Genomic DNA, 21,145 nt, shown 5'->3' with positions numbered 1-21,145 from the left:
CGGGGGCGGGGCCCCCGCCTTAAAGCGGCCGCGGCCGGCAGGTCAGCCTCGTGGGCCCCACAGAGCCGCCTAGAGGACCCCCACTGGTGTGGGCCGCGCGAACCGCAGGGAGCTAGCGGGTGAACCTCCCTCACTCCTCCCAGGGACCTGCGTCCTCCCCGACCCTGCGCCGGCCAGCCCGCGGGGCCGCCCTGGAGCCTAGGGCACGTCTGCGAAGGTCACGGCCCGAGTGGCCTGGGCGCTCTGCCAGCCCCCACCCCTGCTAGAGGCCTGCCTCCCGTAAGTGCCCGCCCCCTGTCGCGGCCCTGGACTTGCACCCAGTGTCCCACCCCCGCGGCGCAGGCTCCGGGACGCGTACAGCTGCTTAGAGGTTGCGGCAAACCTCCTTAGGACCAGCCTGCGGATTACAGGAAAACTAGGGACAAAGGCAATTCGGAGAGACTAGCCGCCCCGCCTACCCGCCCCTCCCAGAACGCCCAGCCAATTCCAGCCTTAGGCCTGCTCTGACCACACGGCCCCAGGCAGCTACCCTGAGGCGGCCCAGGAGAGGGCTTTGGGGCGTGGGGCTCAGGCTCCTGGGAGGCGGCAATCAGCAAACTGCCTGCCCCAGCCTGGCCCCAGCAGGAGATGCACATCTCCCAGCAAACCGGAAGTGCAGGTGTGCTGCTAGCCCAAAGGCGCACCTGCCAGGCAGAGAAATCTGAGTCCCCAGGGCCGCTTTTGGGTGGGGCTACATGGACCTCGGGGGAGGCAGAGGCAGAGACCCCTGCACTAGTAAGGACCTATATCCTGCTGTCCTAGCTTGGCCACTGCAGCCCCCACCCCAAGGGAGAAGGGTGACAGGCATCAGGGAAACAACCCCTGGCCCCCTGGGCCCACCGAGCACCCTGAATAACAAGTCCAGCCTGGTCTCTGAGCACCCAGTGATTCTCTGTGAGAGGCATTAGGTGCCTGAGCAAACCCTGCTATTTGCTTAAAGCGGCCACCTGGAGACTAAGGAAACTGTGTCTTCCAGAACCCCAGGAGGCCTTGACCCCTGTCATCAGTTGGGAACATGAACAGCTGGCTCCAGATTTCCAGCCCAGAAATGCCAAGGAGCCCAGGGTGGGGCAAGGGGTAGTGCTTTGCTGAAAGGGCAGTTGGAAATGTGGGAGGAATCCTGGAAAACGGGAAGTGCCCCGAGACTGGAGCACCCTTTTTAGAAAAAGGTGGATGTGCAAACTATAGGTCACGGAACTCAAAAAGATCCCAGATTCTCAAATGGACCCTAAAGACTTGTGCAGAAGTCTGAGAGAGTGATGGGGAGGTCAGGCGAGGGCTTAAGGACAGGGCTGCCAGGCCAGGCCTCTCTGGGATCTGGTGTCTGTGCTGCGGCATTTACACATTTCCTCTTGGTGCCTGGGCAGGGAGGATGGAGCCATGTGGGTAGCCTGGCAGACGCCAGGGTCCCTGGAATTGGCGGGGAGGGGGGTGGGGGTGTCTGTGGGGGTGAGAAGCACGTGAGTCAGCTCTGGATCTCCCACTGCTGCGTCCTCTGTGACCATTTCATGAGCCTGGATGAAGGCCAAATCCTACCAGGCTCCGATGGAATCTTGTAAGGTCTTGCATGGGTTTCAGCAGGGCAACTCAGGATGCCCAGCAGACCCACCTCCTAACGCCAAGCCTAAGGGCCAAGTGGGCTCCAGGGACCCAGGGTGATCCCCAGTGGCACACTCCACCCATTTCCAGGTCTGAGGCACTTTAGGGCCACCTACAGGCTGGAGCAGATCAGGGGGAGGTGGAGGGGCCAGGACCCCCAACAGGAGGCCTGGGCCAGGGAGCTGCCTGGGAAGGCAAGGCCCAGGATCTTCACAGAACCTTCAGGTAGGACTTCAAGGTCAGGTGGGAGCACCATGGCAGCATCCCATGTGTTGTATACAAGGCGGGAGAAGTCGGGCCTGATGGTCCCAGAGGTGCAGTCACCCGCAGCATGGAACAGAGGGCCCCATCCTTGGGGGGTGGGGTGAGGGGAGCCCCAGTCGTCACACCAGCTGCCCTGGAAAGATGGAGGAGCTCAGAGCACAAGCAGCCTTTCCAGGTCACTGGCGGGTGGGGGAGGCCCAGTGACCACGAATGCCTGGGCTGGGGGGTGTCCCTGAGCCTGGAACCACTCCCTGCCCCTAGGAAAAGGCAGCAGGATCAGCAGGCCACACCCAGCCCCAGGTGGCCAACAGTCCCCTCTGCGAAGAAAAGGCACACCCAGAGATCTGCTGCTGGCGAATCAGTAACCTCATGGGCCACAGGCTTGGCCAGTGGGGCTCTCTGGTCAAGGGGCTGCCTACCCTGTCCTTGGACCCTTCCAACAATGAGGGCCAGCCAGGGGCACGTCCTCAGGGAGGACACCTAGGTGGCGTGGGGGATGCTGGGCACACCCACCTGGGAGCCTGGCAGCTCCTGGGCCTGTCCTGAGCCGTCCCACCCAGAGGGTGGCATTCCCAGACCTAGTGTCCCCTTCTGGTCCCTCAGAGCCAAAGGAGGGGGCTCCAGGTGGGACCTGGAGACCCAGGCCAGAAGGGGTGGGCCCCCATGGGTCACAGGAACTATGTGCCTTCCCAGAGTGGACACTCAAAATGCCCTGCAGCCACCTGCCCTCCCGCTCTGCCCAAAGCCCCAGGGGCCTCCTGCCATGGGCCAGTGAGGAAGGAATCTACTGCCCCCTCCCGGGCCCTGCTGAGATGGAGCTTCCCCAAGAGAAGGAAGACAGGGGTCCTTGGAGCAGGAGGGCACTAGGCAGGGCCTGAAGCTCGGGCGGCCACGGCCATCTGTAAACACCACTCTGGCACAAGGCCACCCCTCTCACCTCGCCCCTGGCTCCACGACACAGCTCCCTGAGCCCCCTCTAAGGGAGCAGCTGACACCAACTGCTGCAGGTTGCAAAACACATCCTCCTGCCTGCTGGGCAGCCTCTCACAGGGCTGCTGTGCCCACTTATGGTACACACCTCACTCCCACCTGCCCAGGCCAGGGGCTGCATGTGCTATTGAAGACCGCCAAAGTTTAAGGGCAAGGAGTTCCACAGGCGCCCCACACCAGCTCCCAGGTGAAGATCTGGTACCAGCCACGCAGCAGCTGCTGCCCCTGCAAGCAGGACAGGCAATGCCCAGAGCCCCCTGTGCTGCCTCTGGGCTGCTGTCTGCAGTGGGATCTCAGAGGACAGCCCCCTGCATATAGTGCCCACCTGACAAACAACTCCACACACAGGGCCTGGACAATGCATTTTTCCCAGCAGCCACAGCGGGGCATGTACACTCTTGGTAGTTTCTAGAGTCCTCCCTGGGGCTGAACGGGCAGTGGCTGCCCCTCCCTCTCCATCTCAGCAGGTCCATCCACATCTGTCCCAGAACGGAGTTGGCCATGTAGTGCGGGTGCCCAGTTCTGCTCCGAGGCCACTCTGTCCGCTGAGCCTGGGTGCTTCGCGAGGAGCAGGTAGAGCCCCCCTCGGGGCCCGGGACCCCTGTCCACAGTCCTCTGGGCGGCTACTCCAGAACCACGGTGCCGCCCACCGCCTCTAGGGCCGCCTTGATCTTCTCGGCCTCGGCCTTGGCCACATTGGCTTTGATTTCCCGAGGCAGGGATTCCACCAGCTTCTTTGCCTGCCAGAGAGCAAAGTCAGAACCTGGCCTGGGCCTGGGCAGGCCTGAGAGCTGTCAGTGACGGTGGGAGAGGGCTGTGCGGTGCACGGAGCCTCACCTGGACGAGGTTGATGCCCTGGACGAAGTTCTTGATTTCCTTGATCAGCTTCACCTTGTCCACAGGTTTTGCCTCTGTCAGGCGGACGGTGAAATGCGTCTGTTCTTTTGGTTTGGGGATGTCTTCTTCTGCTGCCTGGGGGACGGAGGGAGGGAGGAAGTGGGTGGCGAGATGAGAAAGGATGGGGTGAAGCAAGCAGATTCACTCCTGGGCCACCATGTCCTGTAACCCCAAAGGCAAGGCCCAGGCCGGCTGCCCAGCAAAGCCTACGATCCCAGTGGGAGGCCACAGCAGGCCAGGTAGACCCAGGCTGCCCAACTGGGCGCTCTTCCTCCCTCACCCACTCCGCTCCATCTCTCCAGAGGCTGCTCGAAAACTGCCTTCTGTCCCCACCACCCAGCACTCTAGTTTCCTTGTCCTTTAAAAATTGTAACTTACGAGACAAGGAAGAGCGACACCAAAAGTGCTCTGCACATAAAATAACGCTACAGAAAAGCAGTGTTGGTGCAGTGGTCAGCCAAGCCCAAGGTTACATACTGATGACAAATATACAATCAGCTTCAGCTCCACCAAGTGACCAACGATGGGACGACCGGGCATGACAGAGCTCCTACTGTCACGAGTGAAGACTGCAGCGCCCCTAGAGCAAGGACCACATGACCCAACAGCCTGGGGCAGTCCTGGTTTGGGTCTGCTGCCTAATTATTAACAGCACCCCTTTATTCTTAAAAGTGCTCCAGTTTAGACAAGTTACACAGTAATTCTCTCTCTCCTTGCCCCAAATGTTCAGACTGTAAAGCCACCTTCCAGTTCACAGTAGAGGGAGAAGTGGATGACGCTGGTGGAACCATCAGACACATCTGGGACGTGGGACGTTCCACAGGACCCCTGACTTGGTTTCCTTAGTAGGTGATGGCTGGGGGGACGGGGCTGAGGGCAGCGACCCAGATTTAAGAGGCTTGAGAAACCCAACAACCAAATGCAACACACAGACCTTGTTTGGATTTGAGTAAACCTACTGTTTTAAAGAAAGTCTGGAACTATTAGCAAAACTTGAAAGGGCTGGGATAGAAACCCCTGGTAATTGTACTTGTTGTGCAAAAAAGCTCACGGCTGGTCAGAATGGATGCTGCAGCACACGAGGCAAAACAGATCTGAAATCTGCCTCAATCTTCAAGAGATGGAAGAAACAAATATGGCAAAACCTTTACGATTATTGAGGCTGGGAGATGGATATATGGGTAATTGTATTATCATTCCTCCTTTTGTTACAAGTTCGAGACTTGTAACAAAAATTACAAATAACCCAAACCAAACCATACCCAAAATTAGTTTGTGGACTCAAGTCTTCTGGTTTCCACAAAGAGACCCAAACTTGCCCCAGCCATCCAGAGGATGGGGCTGCCCCTCACCTCCCCCACTCTCTGCTCCAGACTGACATGCTCTATGGCCCACGTGCCTGCCATCCCTCTGCCTCGCTGTCATCCTCAACTCCTCAAGTTTTCCCTCAGAGTCACCTCCTCATTGCAGCCTTCCTTGAAACTGTAACCCTCCCCGTTTCTTAAGTTTCTTCCTTTTTCTTTTCCCCGTTCTGTTTGATAAAATTTCTTTTTTTCTCGTTTTCTCTCCTTTGGCTGTTCCCCTTCTACTAGGAACGTGGTCTTCATATGGGCAGGGACCTGCACATCCTTGGCAGGGAGGAGGTCCCAGGGAGGCTGCAGGGGCACCCATAGCCAGAAAGCGCACGCAGACTCTCAGCGTGTGTTTGGTTGATGCAGAAGCCAGATGAGGGACGAAGAGAGAAACCTGGCTACGTGAGGTGAGGCAAGACGGCAGCTGGACACCAGAGAAACACCTCTTTGTGCACGGGACCCCAGCCTGATCTCACCTCGGGGGCTGCTGCGGCAGGGGCAGCACCAGGCACCACGCCACCCATCGGCATGAACCCCACATCCTGGATCTTCAACGTTTTCTGCAGGAACAGAGAAAGGTAGTTTCAGGAGCTGGCCATCACACCAAGACACGCTCAGGGACATGCCTGGCAAGATCCTTGCATTCATGGAGCACCCTTTGGACAATTTACCAAATTCCCAAATACCCCAGGAAAGGGCCCCAGACCTCCCTACCCGGCCTGGGCCATGATACCTTCAGGAGCTCGTTGAGGTCTGAGATCTCCAGCAGCGTGAGGCTGGCAATGTCCTGGACCAGCTGCTGGATCTTGGGGGGGTACTCCTTGGGGGTGTTATCCAGGGGGGCACCAGCAAGGGCCTCCCCCCCTCGATGGCTGCTGCATCTCATCAGGCGCACGGAGCAGACACGAGGTACCTGTTGCCTAACCCCCATTCAAACAGAGTCATCAGCCTGGCACAAGCAGGTGACACGGACCAGGCAGGTAGGTGCCATGAGCTCAGAAGATCTAGCTCCTTGGTCCTGACTCAGGTTCTCAGACTCCAGGGTCCACGTGGATAAGAAAGGGATTTCCCAGCTACTTTATGTTCTTCAAAGGGCCTTAGAAACCCACGTAACTGTAATGCAGACACGCTACCCACGACGTTGTTTCCGGCTTGGATGAACTATACCAACCCACAAAGGTAAGGCAATTACTTGAATGCATTTTGCGGCACAAAGCCTTTCAGAACCTAGGGCCCCTGGCGGCAGAACGCCAGATCCACTCATGGAAGTCCTACCATGTCACTGTGATGCCGGGGAAACTGAAGCTCGGAAATAATCAGGGACCGGTCCAAGGTCATCCTGGGCCACGCCGGAACTATCGGCGGCCCCCGCGGTTAGGGGATCGTCAGGAGGGGGCCCCGCGCCCACCACCCCCGTAGGGACCCACCAAGTCCGGGGTGGCCCCCCGCCCGCGGACGCCGCCCCGACCTGCACCCTTAGTGCCCGGCTGCCCGGCCCTCGGCGGCCTGCGGTACCTGGCGAGGCGGAGGGCGGCGGCTCGAAGCCTAAGACACGGCCCCCATAGGAGGCTTGCGGCCGCCGGCAGCATCGCTCCGCAAGCGAGAAGGTCACACGCGGCTCCCAGTAGGAGGGACGCTCTAGCTGCCCGGACCGCCGAGCATACGCGCTGGGGGAGGACGCTCTAGCCGCCAAGACCGTCGAGCATACGCTGTGGGGAGGGCGCTCTAGCCGCCAGGACCGCCGAGCATGCGAGCTGGGTGTCGGGGGAGGACGCTCTAGCCGCCAGGACTGCCGAACATAGGGGTTGGGGATGACGCTCTAGCCGCCCGGGCCATCGGGCATAGGAGCTGGGGGAGGACGCTCTAGCCGCCAGGGCCATCGGGTATAGGAGCTAGGGAGGACGCTCTAGCCGCCAGGGCCGCCGAGCAAACGAGCTGGAGGAGGACGCTCACACCTCGACTTGCCTCCTCTCGCTCCCAGATTACCCCGAAGACGATGGACGGGACACGCGCAGACCACTCTTTGGCGGCGGCCGGACAGCGGCTGGCCCGGGCTCTCCGCCCCGGGGGGTGAATGAAGCCCAGAGAAGGCTGAGCCACGGCGTGGGTTCCGTCCGAGTCGGAGAGGCGGGCTGGATCCCCGGGCAGTCCCACTAGGGACGACCGGCCGGGACTTGGCCCTGTTGGACGGCACAGTGATGCCTGCACCCGAGCCCGGGCTCGTGAAGTTTGCGCTACCGCAGGGCGGGCTCGAGGGTCCCCAGTTCCCTTCCTGGGTAGCTTCGCCCCGGGGGTCCGGCTGTCCGTGGCCTGTGGTCACCTGGTGGCAGGAGCGCCCCTACCCTCTGGGCCGCCTTCTCCTCGGTTTCCTCCTGTACCTAAACGGCTGCCTTTCTGGCCAGAACGGGCGCACCTTTTGTCCTTCTGTCCTGGCCACCCTGGAAGCCAGGCCGCCGCCCTCCGCCTGGACCAGACCCGCAGGGAGCTCGGGACTCGGCTTACAGCGTCTGCTAAGGGTTGTGATTGAGCCCGGAAGGGGTCAGACGGGGTCCTGGGAGAAGAGCATTTGTAAGCCTGGGCTCTGCCTCCACCTGCCAGAAGCCTCTGCACCCCTGCCTTAGTCCAGCTCCTAAACATCTGGCACATGGGGTATCCCAAGTCCTTCAGGTCCTGGGGCCTTTCCTCTTTAGATGCAACAGAGAGCATGCCCCCTCGCTGCTGTCCCAGACGCCACAGATGATTTCCTAAGATCCCAGGCAGAACAGCCCTGACTTTAGATCAGAGCCAGGAGACAGGGCTGCCCTCGGCCCAGCACCTCTGTGATTCTGGCCATTCCTTTGACATGAGCTCTGTGCCTATTAAACTAGTCCATTCCTTCGCAGACAAGCTAAAATGGGGGTCACCCAAGAGGTTTGTCCAAAGTCTGTGAAATGTTCTGAATCCTGAATGCAAGAGGCTGCGAGTCTGCGTTGTCTTAAATGTTTTCTTCTAGGCTACGACTCTCAACTGGCATCCCAGACTCAGACTGGAGTCAGGGCAGCACAGGGCTGGGTGGAGAGAGGACAGCTCCTCAGTGCTCAGTCTCAGGGAGGAAAACAGCAGATCTCAAGGCAGAGCAGCATCTACCAGTTGAGACTCCTGTGGAGCTGGGCCTGGGGCGAGGGGCAGCTGGCCTGTGGGGAGGCACCTTATACACCCCTGTCCACAGCTGGACCAGCTGCTCAGCACCTCTCTGTGCAGACACCCGAATACTTGTTGAAAGACATTTTATTATCACTGTTCCATTCTGTCTACTCAGGGCACTGGATGAGATGACGGCTCAGAAGCAGAGAAGCTGGAGACAGGCCCCACCCTTCCTGTGAGGGCCAGAGCACCCCTGCTGACAGCCTGCAGGGGAGGACTCTGGGGAGCACTCATGCTAGTCACAGGCCACAGGCCCTAAGGTGTCCTGGGTGGGAACGGGAGGGCATGAGCTGTGTGGGGCAGAGACCCCATTCCACCTGGCCCTCTCGGGACCCGACGTGCTGGGCTGGGGGCTTCCTCTCAGAGAAAGTCCTTCCCTACCACCCTCCCCACCGAGGCCCAGCCCTGGGGAGAGGAGCCAGACACCAACTCAAGAAGACAGGGACAAGGATGGGGCCTGGGGGGGGACGAGAAGCCAGCAGGTGAGGACAAAGACGGAAAAGGGCCAGGGTGAAGGGTCACCCTGCCCGTGCAGAGCAGGGACACTACACGCAGAGGGGAGAGAGCGAGGCAGAAGGACAACGCTAGTTAGAGACGGAGGCGGTGGTTTTGGAGAACCGTAGTGTTACTCTGGATGGGGAGCTCCCAGCCGGGGTCAGTCAAACGAGATGAGCTGGGCTTCGCTGCCCTGTGGCGGCGGCCCCTGTGGCGGCGGCTGCTGGGCCACTGGGGGCTGCTGCTGGGGAGGGCCGCTAGAGGGCGCCATCTGTGGTGGGGACACATGGCCCATCAGTCTGTCCTCCCTCTCCAGGCCCCAGCCACCCCACCCTATACCGGCTCCTCTCCAGAACACGCCACATCCCAGCCTTGCCCTGGTACTCAGGCCCCTCGAGCCCACCCTCCCGACTCCCTGCACTCTTCCTGTCCCCAGCAGAGCCCAGACCCCAGGTGTTCCCGATTCATGTCTGTGGACCGGAGATGATGTGACCTTGGGCTTTTTAGTAAATGCGTGGTTTGGCACCTGTAGGTGTTGCTAAGTGTCTGTCCTGGTCCTGCCCGCAGAGAAGCCGTCCTGCCCCACACTGGCTGCACTTCCCAGGGCAGCCCCGCTGCTGAGGGGGGTCCACAGCAAAACCTGTCCCCTGTCATGACCCATGGTGTTGGCCCCGGGAGAGGCTCACCTGCGGGTACACGGGCTGCTGCCCCGAGATGTAGGGCTGCTGCGGGGGCGGCAGAGGTGCGTCTTGGCCGGGGAGGGTGGGCATGAGATTCTGTGGAGGATAAAACAACCCCACACTGAGAAAGGAGCTCTGTAACCAGATAAACGCCAACCAGTGAGGAGAGAGCAGTGGAGGGGACGTGGGGCGATGAGCAGAGAGTGGAGCCTGCCCAGCACTGCCCCCACCCGATGCCCCCACAACCTCTCACCTGCATGCTGTAAGGCTGGTAGCCCATGGACACTGACTGGCTCCCCATGTAGCCCATGGTGCTGGACTGTGGAGGCTGGGAGATGGCCGGGAGGCTCTGCGGGGCCTGGGAAGCCACGTTCTATGGAGAGGAGGAGGCAATGGAAGAAGGCTGAGCCCAGTTGCCCCAGTGGCCTTGTAGGGGAGGGGGCGGCCTTCCCACCTACCTGATAGCCCTGCGTGGGAGTGGGCTGGTAGGATGAGTAGGCTGGGCTGGTGGTGGGCCCGGTGGGGCCCTGAGGGGCTGCCTGCGTGCCAGCGGCCCCTGCTGTGTACATGTAAGCGCTTACCATGCTGGGATCTGGAGGAAAAGAGGAAAGAGCTCACCACCCCGAAGTGGCGAGGACGGCGGGGGCCCTCTTCTGACCTTTCCTTCTCTTTATGACTTTTGGAACCAAGTTTGTGTTTCACATTCTCACGAAACGAAAGTAAGTGAAATCAACAAAGATAGCAAAGGACCCCCAGAATGTCACACTCTCTGAAGACCAGTGACACCCAAACAGGGGTTGTCTGCAAGATGACAGACCAGTGCTCTTTGGGAAGTCAGTGTCACAGAATGCCAGGGCAGACCAAGGAACATTCTAGATTAAAGGAGGTGAGAGAAGCAGGACAGCTAAACATGTGACGGGTTTCCTGTTGGCACAAACGGGGTACTGGGACTGTGTGGGAGCTGAGCCGGCTATGGACACAGTCACAACACGGCCTCAGAGCCCTTGTTCCGGCATCTGTACCCAGGCCGTGGGGAGCATCCTGGTTTAGCAAATGCACCGAGGCCTCTAGGAGTGAAAGGCGTCACGCCTGCCGTGCACCCTAAATTGGGTCAGAAGAAAAAGTGTGTGTGGAGAGGGCAAGTGCTGACAAGGAAATGTCTGGGAATCTGAAAAATTCTTTGTACCATCCTGCCAACTGTTTTGTAACTCTGAAATCACACTGAAATAATAAAAGAAGAAAGGGATAGTGGTCCGGGGCTCATCTGGGCTGTTGGCCCTCCGCCCGTCCGCCCCCCCCCACCCGTTACCTGCTGCGGCCCCAGGCATGCTGGGGTAGGGGCCGCTGGTGGCTGGGGCCGGCTGGCTCATGTACATGGTGTGCATGGGAGAGCCCTCCACTGAGCCCGCCGGGCTGAAGGTCCCCGCAAAGCTTGCTGGGCCAGAGGGCTGGTACAGCACGCCCCCCGCTGCAGGCATGGCCTGGAGCTGGGGATAGAGAGACGGCTTTCAGGGCAGTTCTCAGTCACCAGGGTGCCTGGAGGGAGTGGGACGTGTGGCAGGCACGTGCCTGGGCATAGGGCAGGGAGAAGGCTGGCATCTGGGCCCGCATCTGGATGGTCTGCTTCTGCTGCTCCAGGCGCATCTGCCGCTCCTTCTCCTGCTCCTGCAGGCGCTGGATGGCCAGCTGCCGCTGCACCTCCAGGTACTCCTGTGGGCCATGAGGCAGCCGTCAGTGCTGGCTTTGCCCCCCACACCCCCAGGACTGGGCCGCCGCTGCCGCACCTGCTTCTTCTGCCGCATGATCTCCAGCTTCTGGGCCAGCTGGATCTGGCGCTGGCGCTCGGCCTCCTCGGCTGCGCGGCGCAGCTTCTCCCGGTGCTCCTCCCGCAGGGCACTGAGTGCCCCCCGGGCGTCACGGATCTGCGCCAGCTTGTCCTGCAGCCCCTCGTAGTACACTGTGGGGAGAGGGCAGAGCGGGGGCCTTGGCAATGGCTCCCCAGCTGAGCGCTTGTCAACAGGGCACAGCTGGCATAAGGGCTCCAGGGTGGGTGGGCAAGCACGCACGCACGCACACACTTCCTCCAGCTGACTGTCCGGCGCTCAGTGGGACGTTTCCTGCCACTGGGACTATTTCTTGTAGAACCCAAGGTCCCTCAGGGCAGCCCTGCCCACACGACCCCAGGCCTGATGACGCCTGGCGGAGGGCACCCACTGCCCCGAGGGGATGTGGCCGGCCCCTGACGGGAGCCCCCGTGGCCCCGGAGGGACGCCCGGGAGGGTGTGTGCGGCACCTACGCCTGCGCTCATCCAGCTGGTTGAGCAGCTCGAGCAGCTGGGGGTGCATGCCGTTGATGGACTGGAAAAGGGACAGCACGGCTGAGTCATTGGTGATGCTGCGGCCCCGCACGTGGTTGCTCTTCATGCGGTTGACAAAGGTGGTGACGGCATTCTGCAGGGCTTTCAGGAACTGTGCGTGGCTCTCCTCCGACTCCCCATTCTGGTATTGCTGCCGGGGCACAGGGGGTCTGGCTGAGTGCCTCCTTGGCCCCCAGGTCCCCGAGCAGGGGCAGGGACCCACCATCTGGCCGCTGAGCTCCGAACCTGCTGCACATCTGACTTGGTCCTCCCGGTGGGTCTGCAAGGGGCACCCTCAGCACCCGGTTCACATGTGAGGAAACTAAGGCCCAGGGAGGCTTGGGTTTTACCCAGAGACGCAGTGTGGCCGAGACAAGGCTGTCCTGGCTCTAGCCTCTTATTCCCCTGGGCACCAAAGTGCAGAGCCCCAGAATATTCCAATCCATTCAGGGTAGGCCGCGAGTAGCCGAGCTCTGGCCCACAGCCAGCCCAGCGAGGTTCAACGGAGAGCCATGAGCTGCAATGGCCTGCCTCCAGGAGGTCACTGAGGACACAGCTCGGCCCTCCTGATAGATGCCTGGACAGGGCCTAGCACACTGCGCTCCGGGAGGCCAAGTATGCCCCCAGCCTGAGGAGGGAGCCATGGCTTACCTCACTAAAGGGGCCTCCGGCCGGATTTACAGGTTGAGGGTCTGTCTCCGGGAGGGAAGTCTGGAAGACACCAGAGAGTGACTGGGACTCCGCCCCTGGCCTATCCTGGCAGCCCCCTCCCAAGGGACCATGGCCAGGAGCCTGAGAGCAGCCCCCTTACCTCCACACTGGCAGGGACTGTGTGTGCCTCCCCAGGCTGGGCAGCGGGCTCTGCCAGAGGCACTGGTGCAGATGGCGTGGGGCTCTTCCGAGCCTCCTCCTGCTTCTTCTCCCAGTAGTTCCGGTTGAGGTACCGGGCGAGCTGCACAGGCAAGAGGGGGTCACTCCCAAGGGCCAGGAGGCAGCAAGGGGAAAGCACCACACACAGGGTGTCCTCACCTCGGGGTCGATGTCTTCAGCCAGAGGCGCCGACGAGTTCTGGGGAGATGTGGGGGGTGTGAGGCGTCATAGGCCGGAGCAGCAGCAACCCTGGCCATTGCTCAGGAGGCCTGGATGACGCAGCCATGACAGTGGACCCTAGAGGCTGGCCAAAGCCTGTCTGAACCCCAAGGGGCTCCAAAACCGTAGAAAGGGCGCAGCGTGGTGCCCCACCAGCCCTCCCACGAACCACAGGTACAGGTGGGCAGGTGGCAGGGCTGTTCTCAGCCCCACCCACAGAGCCCTGCAGAGTTTGCAAGTGACTTTCTAAACCTTTTCTCCCACCTGCCACCCACCCCCTTTTTACAAAGAGAACTGAGGCCAAAGAGAGGCTGGGTCCATCCCCAAAAAGCAGACCTGTGACGGCCCCACTGAAGGCCAGAAAAACGCAAAGCCCCTTTGACCCCAGGGGTTCTCACCTCCTCCTGCTCTTGGGGGTGTGAAAGAGACCAGGGTCTCGACAGTGAGACCGCCAGCCTTTACAGTGCCCTCTATCCCACAAGGGTCCCGACCAGGGAGCTGAGACCCGTGGGCGCCAGGCCGCACCCTGCCCCTGCCCATGAGACATGTGCCTCTAGGTTGGGGCACCACCCCCCCGCCTCCCCACCCCACCATGGGAAGGGGGTCCAAGCCAGTGGGGCTGAGCCGGAGAGCGGGCTCACCACGGGCGAAGAGTACAGGCTGCTGGCGGGGGGTGCTGACGAGGCCACAGGTGTGGGCTCCGCCTTGGGGTACGCGGCATAGGCCGACTTCTGTCTCTGCAGGAGAACCAGGAGAAGGGTGTCGCGAGGGTGCCCCTGGACTCCCCTGGCAGCCCCAGACTCAGCGAGGCCACCCCCGGCTCACCATCCTCTCCTTCTCCTCAGCCTCGGACTGCGACAGGGCCAGGGCCAGCTGCAGCTCCTCTTCCTCTTGCAGGGCCGTCTCATCCCTCTTTGGGGGCAGCTGAGGATGGCAGGGCAGGGTGAGCCGGGCCCAGGGCTGAGGCACCCCCGCAGGCCCGGGCAGTACCTGGGACTGCTGCGACAGGGGGCTGGTCAGGTACTCCGGGGGCAGCTCCGTCGTCGAGGCAGCCTTTCCCTCCGCTTTCCTGGAGGAGACAGGACGCTGTACGTTATTGGGCACTGTACCCCTGGCCCCCCACAAGTTCTCAGGACACAGCCTGGGGCTTCCCTCTGACGTCCCCACAGAAGGAAGACGGGGGTTCCACAGACCACGTTCCAGAGAAAAGCTGGACCCTCAAACCAGCTGTCACCTCTGGGCTGTGGAGCCCTGGGTAAGTCACTGGCCTAAGCTACAGCTCCCCCTCGTGCAAATGGGGCTCAAACACCCGCCTGGCTCCGGCTTTCCACAGAAAAGGACCTCCCGGTGGAGCAGCCTGCAGACACCACTTCACCAAGGGATCAGATTCCGTCACTGATGCTGGGACAGATGGACAGCACAGGCTCCCAGGCCAGAACCTGTCTCTAACCACGAGGAAACCTTGGACCCAAACCTAGGGATGTGCCACAACAGCCTAGGCCCCTCAGCGACGTCCTCGTCACAAAAAATGAAGCAGATAAAACATGCTGGGTTAGGAAACTGATGTGGTGGCTGGGTCCTGACAGGACAAAACCGCCGCAGGATGTTACTGGGACACGGGAACCCTGGACAGGGACTGGGCAGTAGGTGTCAGAACCACGCTGATGCTAAATGCCCCAACTCGACAGCTGGCAGCAGTCACATGGGGAAAGTTCCTCCAGGGAAGCGCACGTAGGAGGTCAAGGCGAGGAGGACAGGGTGCCTGCAGCTCACTCTCAACTGGTTCAGGACACAACGTGTATGTGTCTGGACACGCAGGCAGATGCGGGGAGGGCAGGTGTGATGGAGTCAATGGGGCCGAGGGACCCAGGCTGTGGGAGGAGCAGGGTGTGTGTGTGGTCTCCAGACTGTTCCTGCATCTCTTCTCTAAGTGTCACTCCCAAACTAAGACGTTACAAAAAGAAACCTGAGCAATTAGCTAGCAGGTCTCAGAGCCGGGGGCCCTGCTGGGCTCTGTCCAAGTCTGCCGCTCCCCCCGCCTCCTTCGCCCGCCCCCGATTACCAAGGTAGAAGCTGGCTCCGCTCAGTGTCCAAGGGGACTTACTTGTTGAGCTGCTCGTAGCAGGGCTCGCACACACGCACCTCCTTCTCGATGCCAAACTTGGGGATGGTGGAATACTTGGAGGAGCATTTGCCGCAGAAGATCTGGCCGCATGCCCGGCAGTGGTGCTGCGACACGGGACAGGTCAGGGCAGCCTGGCCGGCCACCCCTCACGCCCACCCCCCGCCCAGCACCGCCCACTGCAGGACGCGCCAGACCGGGTCTCCCAGGCCAGGGTGGGCAGAAGGCAAGCCCAGGAGGCCACAAAGGCCCTGGGGGAACAGGGTGCACTTGCAAGCTCTCAACTGTAGCCTCCACTTTGAGGAAAAGAAGTCAAATTACAAAGAAAAATTCACAAAAAACATGCATGAGCTGTCCCGATAAACGAGTTTTGCTGGACGGTGAGTCCGGTGAGTCTGCTCAGATGCCCCAGGCCCCAGCCTTTGCCATGGCCAGCCTGGGCTTCGGTGGGAAGAGGGAGGGTCCAAGCTGCACAGGCCAAGTCAGCTGAGGAGACTTGGCCAAGGGGCTATTGGCCGAGGCAACGCAGACCCAAACCCCCAGCCCCGGGCGTGGGGTATACTCCCGTTCCCAGAGGGGTGCAGCCTTGCCCGAACTTCCCCTGACAGCACTGACCATCAGACACCAACCCTAGGTGACCACACTCCCTACACTGCCAGGTCCCAGCCAAGACAGAAAGGCCCGTGCGTGGGTGCGGTGGCCTTGTGATGACAGCAGGTGGCCTGGGGTCTGCCCCGGCCAGGCGTGGAGCCAGGTCCCTCCCCAAGGCGGGTGCACTCACCTTGCGGGTCATGACCCCGAACTGCACTCGGCACCGGTGGCACTCCTCAGCATCCACCCAGTCGGGGGCCTGGGGACAGGCAGAGTCGGGTCACGTAGTCCCTGCCCTCCCTGCCGATCCCCGCTTCCCACAGGTGTGTGCAAGGGACTGGAGCCAACTCACTGCAGGCATGACTCGAGGAAGGATCCCCCTCCAAAACAGTCTTCCGTTCTTTCTAAAGACCTTACAGCAAGACTTCCTTCCCACAGCTTTGGGGACATATAAGTATTTGTCTTCACGGCTGTGGGAACCACAGCCCTAAGGCACCTTGAACTGGGTTCCTGTCTCAACCTGCAGACACAGCTGCATATTCTACTGAAAAAAGTCAAGCTTTCTCGTTCTTGAGACAGATCAGCAGCTCACCTGCTGCCAACAAGCCCAGATCCCAGGGCTTCCCTTCTGCCTTCTCAAAGCAGCCTAACTCCTAGACCTCCAGTACCCCGTGAACTCACTCTCTCCGCCGCAAACATGGCATCGCTCTCCTTGAACTCCGGAAAGACGTGTCCTGGAGAAAGGAGGCCGCTGTTACCGCCAAGTGCTGCCTAGTGGGCGAGGCCCATAGCCTCACGTGCCCGAACCCATCTGCCCTGAGGCTGCATCCTAGCTCTTGGCATCTGCCTCCCCAAACAGACAGAAGAGCCCAGAGCCCCGGGGCAGCAGGCACGGCGACCCCACACTGGGCAAGGGCGCCTTGGGGCACAGCTCAGCCGGCCCGCCCCCCAGCTGGGGTGGCTCCCCACAGGCCGCTCTGTCCTGGGGACCACACACAGAGCCAGGCATTGCTCCCACCTCATTAAGGCCTCATAGACATTCCCCAGTCCATCTGGCTCCTGGTCCCGCACCCCAGCCAGGCATGCTTCCCAGAGCTCTTAAAAGTTGGAGTTCCTAAGCTGTTTTTTGAGACATGGACCCCTTGGGAATCCCATGAAAGCTTTGTTTTTGTTTTTGGCCATGCCGTGTGGCTTATGGGGATCTTAGTTCCCCAACCAGGGGTCCACCCAGGCCCCCAGCAGTGAAAGCCTGGAATCTTAACCACTGAATCGGCAGGGAATTCCCCCCCGTAAAGCTTTGCGCGTTCTCTCTCGTGTATAAGGTCCAGGGATTCGGAGCTTGAGGCCAGCTCACCGACCTCATCACAGTGTCTGCAAGGTCCTGCCCACCCCGTGGCCAGCAGGCGCTGCCCCCGCTCCCACTCCATGCCTCATCTTCAGGGCCAGAGGACCTGCCCTCCCCCGCCGCAGCACAGGTGGGAGAGGCCCCAGCCCAGCCCTCTCATTCCATGCCTGGTGAGAGCACCAGCAAATCCTCCAAACAAGGCCTGAATCCACCGCCCTCCTTGCCAAAGCCCACCACCTCTCCGCTGGCACCGCAACAGCCGGGAGGAACGCGCAGTGGGCCTTAAGAAGCACACCTCAGCTGCCACACCCCCACTTACAACTCTCTAGGAGTTTCCGCTGTGCCCAGAGCACAGTGCTTCCCCCACTGCGCACGGGGCGGGCACAGCCACCCTTGGGCCCGCCTTGTGCAGGGCAGCCCCTCACCTCCTGGTGGCATGTCCCAGGCCTGGCGCTGGACCCTGCTGCTCCCTACTACCCTGACTCACCTTCCACCTTCATGATCTGGTACGTGTCCTGAACGACCTTGTATTTGGGCTCGTTCCGGAATGCATGCGCCCAGGCCTGAATCAGGTACAGGATCTTGTTTCGGACGTTTACTTCCACCTGCCTCTGTGGAGAAGGGAGGAAAGAAGATAAGAACCTTGGGAGAGGCAGGTGCCAAAGAGACATCTCGGCACGAAAAAGCAGCTGGCAAGACCCCAACACTCCGAGCAACTGGGGCTGGCAGAGGTTGGGCGGGTCCCCCAAGTGGGGCACCAGGGCCATGTAGTGACCCACTCCCCAGACCCAGGCCTACTTTAGGAAGCCCTGTCCCCAAGGACAAATCCATTGCACCTGTCTGCCCACTCAGGACCTGGACTTATCTTTAACCGCCTAGGTGAAGCTGCGCATCCCTCAGGTGGAGGCTCTCAAACCCCTACTGCCCCGTAACTACCTGCCTCTTCCCACCCCATCACCGTGCCCTACAGGACACTGACTGCCTAGCGAGCTCCTCAGCCTGTAACCCACTCTGTTGCCAGCTAAGGCCAGCCTCTGACAGGCAGAGCCAATCAGGCCTGGGCTGAGGAAGCAGATGCACGGTCGGCTGGCCCCCTCCTTCCAGTCATAGGCAGCGCGGGCAGGCGGGGGAGTGGCTCCAGAAAGTTCCCCACATACAGAGCCACCACCACCACCAAGCTAAAGCACAGACAACCACATTTCTAGAGCTCTCTCAGGAGCCTATCCACACACGATGCTCAGGATGGCGGGTCAAGGAAGCTGCTTCAAGACACCAAGCACAGCTCACGCGCCAGGGCTCCCACTCTCCCCTGTAATCGGGGTCTGGTCAGCGGACCCCTTTCCGGTAGCCCTGCCCCTGTGAGGACTCAGACCATGTACAGTGTGAACAGGACACGATTGTGCCAGGACAAGGAGGGCGGGTTCTAACTCCTCTGCTGTCACCCAGGCCAGAGCAGGGGCTGGCCAAGTCACCAGTCAGGGCTTTGGAGAAGCCCCGCCGTCAGCTCAGCCCCAGACGGGCTCCTGGCTGTGAGGCCCACAGGCGCCCAAAGGGCCCAGGCCACAGTGGCGGCGGAGTTGGTGCTGGGGCTTCACTCCCTGGTTGCCACCCAGGGCACCCACACCCTCAGCTCCGTGGGATGCCCCTCACCCACGGGGGGCTGGGAGGCGCGTAAAACCCACTGCCCTGGCGTCCCTGCTCTGCTGTTGCTGTTCCCTAACTCTCCCTCCACAAGCACTCATGTGCCTCCCTGCTCAGAATTCTACCCGAGCCTTTGGGGACCCCAGGCCTCCACTTACAACCTCTGCCCATGGCACACAGCTCCCTCCCCACCTTCTCCACTGCTCAGTGAGCAACCCCTGCCCTTCAAGACTCAGCTCCTGCCCCCCAGGAAGCCTTCCCAACTTTGCAGGAGGAGTGGGGTCTCCTCCACACCCCCAGATGCAGCCCCGCTGACTTCTGGGAAGGCCTGACCTCACAAGGCAGGGACCACGAACACTCGCCTTCCAGCCCTCCAGCACCTGGCACTGTTCCCACCAGCAAAGCCCCAAGAAGCCCGTGTGGTGGCGCACCCCAGTCTGGGCCTCCCTGCTCCCCACAGAGTGCCCACCTTCAGCAGCTCCTTCAGCTCCTCCATGGTCTGCTTGTTCGCCACCTCATCATGAACCGTCTGGCCACAGTTCTTCACCACGGACTCCATGACCTGCAGGCCCCAAGGTGGGGTAGACTTAAGTCTCTGGTCAGGGCAGGAACTCCCCGTCCTGGACAGGCCCACCTCCCCACAAGAAGGCAGGCCTCAACACGGCCCTCAGGCCACCCAGCCGGACAAGAAAGCCCGCGTTACAGCCTCTGAGGCAGGAAGCAGCCAGGGGTACACCTGCTTCTTCTAACTCTGTGTTTTATCACCAGGGACAGACACTGGAGTCAACCTCAGGGCCCACACATGTCAGCCTCAGGTGGAACAGCTGAGGCATTGCTCCCAGCCCTGCCCCACGGCCCCAGTGCCTCCACTTCTGGCGGTGCGCCCATCCCTGCTATCCCCACCAGTGCCACCTGGAGTACAGGGTCTGATTACCTCTAGAGCATACAAGGCCACGTGGGGATTCTTGTCATTGACTTTCTTCTTGATGGAGCTCACTGCATATTTTGCTCTGACAGAAAAAGGCATTGATAAAAGCAAAAAGAGAAAAAGAGAAAGAAAACAGCCTCTAAGACTGAGAAAAGCCCACCCACCATCTGGTCCCTGAGACACCCCCCAGGCAAATGTCCAGGTAACTGTGCCCTGCCAAGCTGTACAGAGAAAGTCCTTTAATCGTCCCAAGATCTCAAAAACCCCAGCACACAGACCACACAGTCCTCCACCAGGGCCTAACACGGTTGGCTTCCATCCGGGCAGGATCTTGGAAGATGAGCGGACACCAAGCAACCCTAGTCCACGGGGTGGCCACCCCATTGCTTTTGAGGGAGCACTTACTGCGTGTCCCCCTGGCGGATCAGGTCGCAGATCTGGAGGATGGACTCCCAGTCGGTCTCCAGAAGAAGTTGGCTGGTCGCTTTGTCTAAGACAGAAACTCACCATTACAGGGGCTCATCCTGCTCTGTGATTCCCCAGGTGGCCCCCCACCTCAGCAACAGGCAGGAGGGACTGCCCCCTTCCCATTCTAGACATTTGGACCAAACAGAAAACTACTGAAAATGCTCCTGACACCTGATAATAACCATGAAAGCACTGTCCTTCCTGAAAGACAGACAAACAGGTTGGAAAATAACAATGGAGAACGCTGTTGTGAGCTTTTTACATGCCAAGTGCTGTTCCAAACATTTTTACGTGAACTCACTCAATTCTCACACAACCTTAAGAGTTAGGTGGTATTTCCACCTTCTCTGAAGACAGAGAAACTGAAACAGAGAGGTGAGGTCACTGCCTGAAGTCACACAGCTTGCTGGGGCAAAGCCAGAATTCAACACTATACTCAGCTGTTTCTCAACAAAGAGAACTCTGCTGCCTCATCCCTCAGAGTCCCTGGTTTTTCAGAAGCTTAACCTATTTGATTAGGTCTCAGCTGAGGCATGGCTGGAGAGGCATGCAGCAGAGACCCCAGTGCTCTGTTTCACGTGTTTTGTGAGGCGCAGACAGGATCGACCCGCCAAGGATTCTCCAGCTACCACCTCTAGTCTATGTCGCTGTGGCCTCAGACACACAGATGTGCTGCTCAGGGGTTGCTCTCCAGCCCAGCCAGTACCATCTTCCCTGGAGTTGTACAAATGGTCAACATGGATCTGGGAGTAACTTCTGGACTAACCACTGAAGGCCTGAACAACCTCATAAGCTGAGCTCCTCGGCCTGTATGTTCAATGAGCAAGAAAGGCGCCTCATCTGAGGTCCCTCTAAAACCATATTCAAGGAACAAGGAGGGCAGGCTCGGGTTGACCATTCCAGTACCCAGAGCACCGATCCCAAACACAGAGCACACACGGTTTCATGGAGTGGTGGGGGCTTGCCCATAAAAATCGATTTTCCTTCCTAAAATCTGTGACCTCCAGGAGGCTCAGAAGGATAAGCTATCCACCCCAGAAAACAGAGGAAACGCCTTCCTAGCCCTGGGCGCTTCCGGGAGCCCAGTGGGGACACAGGGCGCAGG

The 21,145-nt window shown here is 60.3% G+C and overlaps 2 protein-coding genes and 1 long non-coding RNA gene across 5 annotated transcripts in view; 1 reads left to right on the top strand and 2 right to left on the bottom strand.

Annotated features, from left to right (window-relative positions):
• Positions 1-112: 112 nt before the first annotated feature.
• Positions 113-6,857, top strand: LOC125962200 (uncharacterized). Its single transcript, XR_007473707.1, has 2 exons — positions 113-279; positions 5,382-6,857. It is a non-coding gene; the product is annotated as an uncharacterized LOC125962200 (long non-coding RNA).
• On the bottom strand, positions 3,238-6,790 carry MRPL12 (mitochondrial ribosomal protein L12). Its single transcript, XM_004275571.4, has 5 exons — positions 6,657-6,790; positions 5,875-6,061; positions 5,618-5,701; positions 3,730-3,864; positions 3,238-3,632 (listed from the first exon to the last, which is right to left on the bottom strand). Exons 1-5 carry the CDS (start codon positions 6,728-6,730, stop codon positions 3,516-3,518), a joined length of 597 nt encoding a protein of 198 aa, XP_004275619.1. The 5' UTR covers positions 6,731-6,790; the 3' UTR covers positions 3,238-3,515.
• A 1,533-nt stretch (positions 6,858-8,390) lies between the features above and the next one.
• HGS (hepatocyte growth factor-regulated tyrosine kinase substrate) overlaps positions 8,391-21,145 on the bottom strand; it is a 13,317-nt gene continuing 562 nt past the window's right edge. For 2 of the 3 annotated variants that reach the window (XM_004275570.4, XM_049702582.1), the window contains exons 2-22: positions 19,978-20,062; positions 19,579-19,654; positions 19,114-19,206; positions 17,491-17,614; positions 16,340-16,392; positions 15,849-15,917; positions 15,050-15,174; positions 13,936-14,014; positions 13,771-13,869; positions 13,587-13,682; positions 12,886-12,924; positions 12,668-12,808; positions 12,508-12,567; positions 11,797-12,007; positions 11,284-11,456; positions 11,069-11,209; positions 10,809-10,986; positions 9,958-10,091; positions 9,753-9,872; positions 9,506-9,595; positions 8,391-9,090 (exon numbers count right to left, since the gene is read on the bottom strand). In XM_004275570.4, coding sequence (XP_004275618.1) covers positions 8,980-9,090; positions 9,506-9,595; positions 9,753-9,872; positions 9,958-10,091; positions 10,809-10,986; positions 11,069-11,209; positions 11,284-11,456; positions 11,797-12,007; positions 12,508-12,567; positions 12,668-12,808; positions 12,886-12,924; positions 13,587-13,682; positions 13,771-13,869; positions 13,936-14,014; positions 15,050-15,174; positions 15,849-15,917; positions 16,340-16,392; positions 17,491-17,614; positions 19,114-19,206; positions 19,579-19,654; positions 19,978-20,062 — 2,297 coding nt within the window. In that variant the 3' untranslated portion in view covers positions 8,391-8,979. The other variant, XM_049702583.1, reaches the window with a different exon arrangement.

This window comes from Orcinus orca, chromosome 19 (assembly GCF_937001465.1).
Source record: "Orcinus orca chromosome 19, mOrcOrc1.1, whole genome shotgun sequence".
NCBI lineage: Eukaryota > Metazoa > Chordata > Mammalia > Artiodactyla > Delphinidae > Orcinus > Orcinus orca.
Note: the sequence above shows the minus strand (reverse complement) of the source record. Positions and strands in the feature narration are given on the sequence as shown.

Excerpts from the sequence above, each read along its gene's own strand:
- MRPL12 (XM_004275571.4), bottom strand. The coding sequence starts at position 6,730 with ATGCTGCCGGCGGCCGCAAGCCTCCTATGGGGGCCGTGTCTTAGGCTT. Across the intron at positions 5,702-5,874 it reads ACCTCAACGAGCTCCTGAAG|AAAACGTTGAAGATCCAGGA; the intron begins GTATCATGGCCC and ends CTGTTCCTGCAG. Across the intron at positions 3,633-3,729 it reads AGGGCATCAACCTCGTCCAG|GCAAAGAAGCTGGTGGAATC; the intron begins GTGAGGCTCCGT and ends GCTCTCTGGCAG.